Raw genomic sequence first — 9236 nt, forward strand, 5'->3', positions numbered from 1 at the left:
TTCGGCGCCCTTCGTACGGCGCCCGGTATTTCGGGCGTCCTTCGTGCGGCGCCCGACACTCTGGTACACAAGCCCCCCAAGTCCTAGTACACGTAGTGAACGTAGGATTTTGAATACGGCGCGTGGGGATCGGGAACCCGTAATTGGGCTTTATTCAGTGGGCTTTTTGAATTTGGATTTTAGGCGGGAAAACACGTGGCGCGTCCCCAGTGAATAGAGCTGAAGCGTCGCCAAATCCGGAGCGTTGGTTGTACCGAATCTAACGGCCATGATATATCCAGCGGTTACTAATTTTTCCCTATAAATAGGGTGTTTAAACGGGGTCATTTTCACTTATCTTCTTTACTCAGGAGTTCGAGATTCTTTTTCCCTCAGGTAATAAATGGCATCTATGTCCATTGAGTCAGGTTCTGGGTCGTCGGGCAGAGTCCGGGAGGGGTCGGCGTAGGGCGACAGCGGCGATTCTCTAAGTTCGGCTTCTTCTCGTTTTTTGGAGGAGGCGGTTGGGTCTTCCGGAGGGGACCCTGGGTCACCGGTCTCGATGAACGACCGGATATTCAATGGTGTGCCTCTGTTCTTGCTCAAAGGCGGTATTCGTGTAGTCGGGTCGCCCTTCGAGCCGGATGGTGAAGGGACGGTGATATCGGAGTTGGCTCCCGTCGTTCCTAGTCGGTATGCTTCCTGCTATGCTTATCGCAAGGATTTAGAATGGCGGATCCGCCATACCCATATCGTACGGGATATGGAGGATTCGAGGTTAATTCGTGCGGGGGTGACTTTGTTGAACGAAAGGGTCTTTCATGATGGGCGATCTAGTCCTTACGATTTCTTCTTCATGTACGTGACCTTCTTCACTCATCTTTTCGTCCGGGTGCCCTTTACTAATTTTCAAACGGCCGTTCTTCGGGAAGCTAATGTGGCTCCGACGCAGCTGCATCCCAATTCGTGGGCGGCTGTGCAGGCGTTTACGGCGATGTGTTCAGCAGTGGGTGTCACTCCCACCATTCCAGTTTTCTTTCACTATTTCGAAGTCCGCCCTTCTTCTGGCGGTTGGGTATCTTTTAATTCGGTGCGGGACAGGACCCTTTTCCGCCCCTTCTCCGATTCCTTTAAAAATTTCAAGCAACATTACTTTAAAATAATCGTTGACAAGGCCGGCCTCCACGAGTTTTCCGATAGTGAAGGGAGGCCGCTGTTCCCATTCTATTGGACGAGGGACCCTCGACGAATACGGGCGACTTCAATCGGGGATTTGACAGCACCCGACCGAGAGGCCGTGCGCACCATTAACACCCTCCCTCGCCGGATCTCCGCCCGCCACCTGGTTGAATGCCTTAGTCTTGAGGATTGTGGACCAAAGGCGTTCGGTATGGTCTTGTCACATTAGGTGTGCTCGTTTTTCGCATACTGACGTTAATTTTTCTGAATTTCTTTGTTTTTTGCAGAACTAATGACGACTCCGGGCCCCCGCAAATCCAACTTCCTGACCGTCAGGAAGAAGTCCGGTGCCAGCTCGTCGACGGCCCGGCCAACCGGTGCTCCCGCAGTGCCGCGCCCCCTCCTGCCGGCGCTCCGACTGGACGGGTCCCCCCCACTGGTAAGGCCGGGGGTCCAGGCGTGAAGATTAGAATCCGGGAGCATCAACCGGAGATGGCGGCCGTCCAAGTAGGTCCAACGTCTGGGGCGGCCATGACTTCCGCGGATCCTACTCGAAAGAGAAAAGATCCTACTGCTGAGGGACGTCAAGACAAGGAGGGCTCTTCGTCTCGGTCAGCTTCGAAGAAAGCCCGTAAGGACAAGGGCAAAGAGAAAGAGCGGGAGAGGGTATTGGCCGTCCCCATTCCTGGCGGTGTTTTCAGCCCGGAGTTCAGCATGAGCGACCGGGCAAAATTCCATATGAGCTCCTCTCAGCGGGCGCTTATTGAACCCTTGTCCGAGCTGGAGCTAACCAACGCCATGCTAGAGATGTCTACCCGGACATCCGCTCTGGCCTGGTACTTAAGAAAGTTTGCTGACCGCCCCGGCGTGGCGGAGGTCCGGGCCGAGCTCGACAAGGAGAAGAAGAATGCAGCCTCCCTTCAGTTGACCTTGGAGCAGATGGTCCTTAACCAGGATGAATACGATAAGAAGATCGAACAGTTAGAAGCCGATCTTGAGGAGGCCAAGAGGGAGGCCGCCAAAAGTTTGGCAACCGCCCAGGCCGAACAGGAGCGCTTGGCGGAGGAAGGTCGCCAGCTGAAGGCGGAGGTAGCCCGCCTAAAAGAGGTCGAAACGGATCATGCTAAGACCAACGAGGAGCTCACTCTTGAAGTTACTAAGGCCAAGGAGCAGGTTGCCGAGTTGGAGTCGACCATTATGTTTGAACATGAGGAAGGGTTCAACAAAGCCCTTCGTCAGGTAACTCTGCTGGCGGGCATCCAGGATCCGTTTTCTTTGGGCGTGGATATAGAGAAGGACGTTTTCGACGGCGTCCTTATGGATTTGAATGTGGTTGAAGACGACGGGCCAACTGTAGAGGCGGCATCCGGGAAAAACGTTTAGGATTCTTTTTCTTTTAATTTTTTGGTGTATCTCGTGACCATCCGCCCAACATCTCGGATTGTCCAGAAGTTGGCCGGGCGGTCCTTTTGTAAATCGGCGCGTTTCAGCGTCCCTGATTAATACACAGTTGGTTTTTCCTGTTTCGTATATTTTGTGCACCTTTTATTCCTACAAAGGACTTGCTTTAGTACCGGTCCGGCCGGGGGGAATGACGCCTCCTTTTCCCGGGCGGGTGTCGACGTTTAGCTTTTAGATGTTTAACTTTCGCTTCATGGCCCACCCGATCAAACTGAGTCGTTCTCTTTGGATTCGCCTCGTCGCCCAACCAAGCTGAGAGTCGTTCTCTTTGGAACGCTCGTTCGCCAGCTTGGGTTTGGTAGGGCGGACGTCTCTTCGCTTCGTCGCCCAACCAAGCTGAGAGTCGTTCTCTTTGGAACGCTCGTTCGCCAGCTTGGGTTTGGTAGGGCGGACGTCTCTTCGCTTCGTCGCCCAACCAAGCTGAGAGTCGTTCTCTTTGGAACGCTCGTTCGCCAGCTTGGGTTTGGTAGGGCGGACGTCTCTTCGCTTCGTCGCCCAACCAAGCTGAGAGTCGTTCTCTTTGGAACGCTCGTTCGCCAGCTTGGGTTTGGTAGGGCGGACGTCTCTTCGCTTCGTCGCCCAACCAAGCTGAGAGTCGTTCTCTTTGGAACGCTCGTTCGCCAGCTTGGGTTTGGTAGGGCGGACGTCTCTTCGCTTCGTCGCCCAACCAAGCTGAGAGTCGTTCTCTTTGGAACGCTCGTTCGCCAGCTTGGGTTTGGTAGGGCGGACGTCTCTTCGCTTCGTCGCCCAACCAAGCTGAGAGTCGTTCTCTTTGGAACGCTCGTTCGCCAGCTTGGGTTTGGTAGGGCGGACGTCTCTTCGCTTCGTCGCCCAACCAAGCTGAGAGTCGTTCTCTTTGGAACGCTCGTTCGCCAGCTTGGGTTTGGTAGGGCGGACGTCTCTTCGCTTCGTCGCCCAACCAAGCTGAGAGTCGTTCTCTTTGGAACGCTCGTTCTGAATTAGATGTCTACAAAACAAAGTGAGTTTCATAGGAGAAAATAGAACTTGATTCATTAACCATGGGGGTACATTACATCAAGCCGTGGAAGTTAACTGAAATAAAACTTTAGATGCGTGGCGTTCCAAGTGTTAGGGATGGGACGTCCGTCCATGCGCTCCAGCCTATACGCTCCGTTTCCCAGGGCCTCCATTACTCGGAACGGCCCTTCCCACTTGGCGGCCAGCTTTCCATGAGTTGGGTTTCGGCGGGCGTCTCCCGCTTTTCTCCATACTAGGTCCCCCTCCTGGAAGCTTCTTGGCCGGACCTTGGAGTTGTATTTTCTTTCCACCATGCGCTTGCATGCTTCGGCCCTCAGCGCCGCTCGATCGCGCCGTTCGTCCAGGGAGTCCAACTCGATTCTCAACTCTTGGTCGTTGAGGTTCAGGTCCTCGACTTCTCGCCTCAAGGACGGTTCGCCCAGCTCAACCGGCAACATAGCATCAGTACCATAAGTTAAGTTGAAAGGGGTTTCGCCTGTGGTTCCATGAGGTGTGCATCTATAGGCCCATAGGACCTCGGGCAGTTCGTCCACCCACGCTCCCTTCCTTTCTCCCAAACGCCGCTTGAGTTCCGAAACTATGGTCTTGTTCATTGCTTCGGCTTGACCGTTCGTCTGGGGATGCTCCACGGAGCTGGTAATGTGCTTGATTCCCAATCCTTTGAAGAATTCGGCGAGTTTTTTATCTATAAACTGCCGGCCGTTGTCTGTGATGATGGATCGGGGGAGGCCGAAGCGACATATCAACTTCCAACAGAATTTCTGGACCTGGGCGGCCGTGATGGTCGCCAAGGGCTCGGCCTCTACCCACTTGGTGAAGTAATCCACCGCCACCAAGAGGAACTTCCTCTGCGCTTGCCCTACTGGGAATGGTCCTACGATGTCCATTCCCCATTGGGCGAATGGCCATGGGGAGGATATTGAACGTAAGGCATGTGGCGGAAGATGGGTGTTGTTGGAATGTTCCTGACAGCGAACGCAGCGCTGGACGAACGCTTTTGTGTCCGCCTCCATGGTAGGCCAATAATATCCGGCTCTCAGTAACCGGGCTTTTAACGTTCTCCAGCCTGTGTGGAAACCACAAACGCCGTTGTGTAGCTCGTCCATGACATAGCATGCCTCTTCGTTCCCCAAGCACTTAAGGAGGGGGGAGGAGAATCCTCTTCGGTATAAGTCATCCCCCACAATAAGGTAACGGGCGATTTTCTTGGCTTCGCCCGGACCTACCGTCCGCCCCTCGTCCTGGCGGGTCATGATCTCCCTGATTTCTGCACGCCAGTCCTGCCCTCCATCGGATACCGCCGAGCATTCTACCGAAGGCTGAAGTAGAACCTGCCGCACGACAGTAGTCAACTGTCCCTTTTCCTTTCCCGAACTGAGTTTAGACAGTACGTCCGCCCTCGTGTTTTGTTCTCTGGGAATGTGCTGTATGTCACTTTATCGAACGCCCTTGCGAGTTCCGCCGCTCGTTGGTAGTATCGTAAAAGGCGCTCCTCTCTGACTTGGAAGTTGCCGTTCATTTGGCCTACCACCAACTCAGAGTCCGTCCGGCAGGTTATCCTCCGCGCCCCCATGTCTTTTGCCAACTCGAGGCCGGCTATCAGGGCCTCATACTCGGCCTGGTTGTTGGATACTTTGAATTTGAATATCAAGGAATGCTCCAGTAAGAATCCGTTGGGGCCTTCAAGAACGATGCCGGCCCCGCTTATCGAACGCCCGGACGCTCCGTCCACGTACAGATTCCAGTCTTCTAGGCCGGATGGGGGTAATTCGGCCGCGAAATCTGCCAAATGTTGGCCTTTAACCGATCCCCTTGGTTCATAGCGCAAGCCGAACTCTGAGAGCTCTACTGCCCATGCCACCATCCGTCCGGCTAGGTCCGGCTTTCTGAGGATTTTGGAGATTGGGAAGTCCGTCCGGACTATCACTTGATAACTTTGAAAGTAAGGGCGAAGCCTTCGGGATGCGTGCAATAAAGCCAAGGCCACCTTCTCTACCCGCTGATACCGGGTTTCTGCATCTAGGAGCGTTCGACTCACGAAGTAAATTAATCTCGCTTGAGGCCGCTCTTGCATCAATACGGCGCTGACGGCCGTTTCAGATACTCCCAAGAAGATATGCAAATCTCCACCCGGAACCGGGCGGTTCATGACCGGTGGGTTACTTAGGATGGCTTTGACGTCTTGGAACGCTCGCTCGCATTCGTCGTCCCATGACGGGCCGGCCCCTTTCTTCAGCTTACGCAGGACCGGCCTCATCCGCTCTGCTAGCTTGGGGATAAATCGGGACAAGGCAGTGAGGCGTCCGACCAGTCTCTGGACTTCCTTAAGGGTGGCCGGACTCTGCATTTTCAGTACCGCGTCACACTTGTCTGGGTTAGCCTCAATCCCCCTTGATGTCAGCATAAAACCCAAGAACTTTCCGGCGGCTACCCCGAACGTACACTTTGCGGGGTTCAAGCGCATGCCGAATTTCCTTACTTGGCGAAAAACCTCCTCAAGGTCTTGGATGTGTCCCTCTCCATCTGCCGATCGGACCACCATGTCGTCCACATATACGTCCATGCACCGGCCTATCTGGTCCCGGAAGATTCGATCCATTAGGCGCTGGTATGTCGCCCCCGCATTCTTCAGGCCGAACGGCATAACCTCATAGCAGAAGTTAGCCTTCTCTGTGATGAATGCTGTCTTCTCGATGTCTGGTCCGTACATGGGTATCTGATTATACCCGGAATATGCATCCAGGAAACTCAGCACTCGGTGTCCGGAGGCGCCGTCCACCAGGGCGTCTATGCTGGGTAGGGGGTGCGAATCCTTTGGGCAGGCCTTGTTCAGATCCGTGTAGTCGGTACACATGCGCCACTTCCCGCTAGCCTTCTTCACCATGACCACGTTAGCTAGCCATGTGGTGTAGGTGACAGCCCGGACGAATCCGGCTCTCTTCAACTTCTCTACCTCCTCTTCGACCGCCTTGCGCTTCTCCTCGCCCATTCTTCGCTTTTTCTGGGCTATAGGTCGTGCATTCTGGAAAAGCGAGAGCTTGTGGCACATCACCGCAGGATGAATGCCTGGCATATCCGCTGCCGTCCATGCAAAGAGATCACGGTTCCTCCACAAGAGCGCTCTCAACTCCTTTTCCATCTCGAGGTTCAGCTCCCTGGCGATGCGAGTGGTTTGGGCAGGTTCCTTTCCTATCAGGATAGGTTGGGTTTCTCCCATAGGTTCCAGCCGGTCCTCGGTATTCGTCCTAGGATCAAGGTCGGCCATGGCCACCTCCGAGCCGGCCGCCCGCCTTTTTGCGGGACGGACGTGCAACTTCAACCCTGCTGCGTAACATTCTCGCGCCGTCTTCTGGTCCGCCCGGACTGTACAAATAATTCCCTTCTCGGAGGGGTATTTCATTGTGAGGTGGGGGGTAGAGACGATTGCTCCAAAAGCGTTTAAGCACGGCCTTCCGAGCAGCACGTTATATGAGGTGCTCGCCTCTACCAGCAGATACCGGACCCTCTTCTCCTCGCTAGATCGTCCGGTCCCCAACCTCGTCCTCAACTCCACATATCCCCTTGTGTCAACTCTTTCTCCTGCAAACCCTACTATCTGCCCATCGTAGGGGACAATCAGATCTTCTGAGATATCCATTTGCAGGAAGGTCTTCCAGTAAAGGATGTTGACCGAACTTCCTTGGTCAACCAGGACTTTGCTTATCCCATACCGTGCTATCTCTGCCGTTATGACCATTGGGTCGTCCTGGTCGGGATCAGGGGCGTGAAAGTCCTCGTCCGAGAAGGTAATTGGCGGCATGGAGCGACGCGGCTTGTCAACCAGATGGACGGATTGGAGGGCCCGAACGTGGCGTTTACGGGCGGCAGAAGATGATCCTCCTCCCGCGAATCCTCCGGAAATGGTATTAATGTGTCCTCTCAAGGGGCGTTCCCGGCTGCGGCTTCGACTTCGGCTCGGGCGCCTTTCGGAGCGGGGTCGTTCCGCTCGGGGATTCCGCGGCTTATCCTTTCGGTAGGCCGGTCTCTGGGCGGACCGTTCGGTTGACTGCGACGGGCGCTCGTCTCGGACGTACTTCTTAAGTTTTCCCGCCCGGATGAGTTCTTCTATTTTGTCCTTGAGGGTCCGGCATTCTTCGGTGCTGTGACCCATGTTTTTGTGGTAGGAGCAATGTTTGCTCCGGTCAGCGCCCTTCAAAGTTGGGAGTCCCTCATGCTCCACTATCAGTTCTGCACTTAGGGCCTCTCGGAGAATTTTCTCCCTTGAGGCGTTCAAGGGCGTATATTGTTGGAAGCGAGGTCCTTTCTTCTGCTCCCGGGGCCTAAGGCCGAACGTTTTTCCCGTAGCATTGGCGGGCTTATTACCGTCCGTCCTCTCTCCCCTGGCTTCTTGATTTTCTTTTTTATAGGAGAGCTTCATCTCCTCCACCCTTATTTCATCAGCTGCTCTTTCCCTCAACTCCTCCATTGTTTTGGGTGCTCGCCTGCAGACACTATCTTTGAACGGCCCCGGCTTAAGAGCCGGCAAGATGTAGTGAAGGGCGAGCTCCGGTGTCAGGCTTTTCACACGCCGGATGGTCTTCTGATATCTGTCCATGAACGTCCGCAAGGTCTCGTCCTTCTCCTGCTTGAGGGTCATTAATTCGAACACGGTCAGGTCTTGAGTGCTGCTGGCCGCAAATTGTTTGACGAACAGCTGTTTCAACCCGGCGAAATTTTCTATCGAATTAGGGGGGAGGGTGTTGAACCATTCCAACGCCTCGTCCTCCAATGAGAGCGAGAACGCTCGGCACCAGATGGCGTCATTGCCTGTTCGGAACGCCATCGCGTTCGAGAACGTCTGGATATGGGAAGCAGGGTCCGTCGTCCCGTTATACATTTTGAACTGCGGAGCCATGAATTGCTCCGAGATTTGGACATTCATTATGCTCTGGGTAAACGGGAGCAATAGGGTGGATGAAGGCTCCGGCTTGACAACCATCCGCCCGTCCTCGGCAGCGCTTTCCGCATGCACCGACTTAGCCTTGCTTTCTTCTGCCTCCGACTCGGAAGGCCTCCAAGTCCGATCGCCCTCGGTGTCCGGGGGCGGGCGTTCTCCTTCCACCCCCTTTCCTTTATCCCTCGTTCGTTCTTCCCCGTTCATCTGCCCGATCTCCCGAGCTATCCGGGCTTCGCAGTCGGCCTTCACGGCCGCCATCTCTTCTTCATGACGTTGCTGCATCTCGTCCATTTTTTGTTGTAGCACGCGCATCATCTCAGCGGGATCGTCTAAGCTCATGTTTCTCGTGGTCACCATTGGGTTTTTTAAATCACACGGCCCCACGGTGGGCGCCAAATGTTTCGGATGTGTAGGGCTGTGCGGTTCCAAGTCTTCCAAGTCCTCCCGCGGTCTCGTCTTCGTGACTGATCTTCTCCTGGCGCTTTGGCTCTCCTCTTGATCCGGAGGGGTGGAGACCTACAAAAGATTCTCCGATGCCAAAGTCAGTTTCAGAGCAGTGGCTATTTTCAGTAGTAGCAATAAATGTGCATTCAATGTAACCTATCTACCACTCACCGTGGACCTGTATTTATAGTTTTCGCTATGGGCCTGGGATTAGTGAAAAGTTAATCACGGCCCAAAA

The 9236-nt window shown here is 54.5% G+C and overlaps 1 protein-coding gene across 1 annotated transcript; it reads right to left on the reverse strand.

Annotated features, from left to right (window-relative positions):
- Window positions 1-4966: 4966 nt before the first annotated feature.
- On the reverse strand, window positions 4967-8893 carry LOC148204851 (uncharacterized). Its single transcript, XM_088092331.1, has one exon. The coding sequence runs from the start codon at window positions 8891-8893 to the stop codon at window positions 4967-4969; it is 3927 nt and encodes a 1308-aa protein (XP_087948457.1).
- Between the last annotated feature and the right edge of the window lie 343 nt (window positions 8894-9236).

The sequence above is a fragment of the Vigna umbellata genome, chromosome 1 (assembly GCF_029865625.1).
Source record: "Vigna umbellata cultivar VRB3 chromosome 1, Vumbellata_1.0, whole genome shotgun sequence".
Lineage (NCBI taxonomy): Eukaryota > Viridiplantae > Streptophyta > Magnoliopsida > Fabales > Fabaceae > Vigna > Vigna umbellata.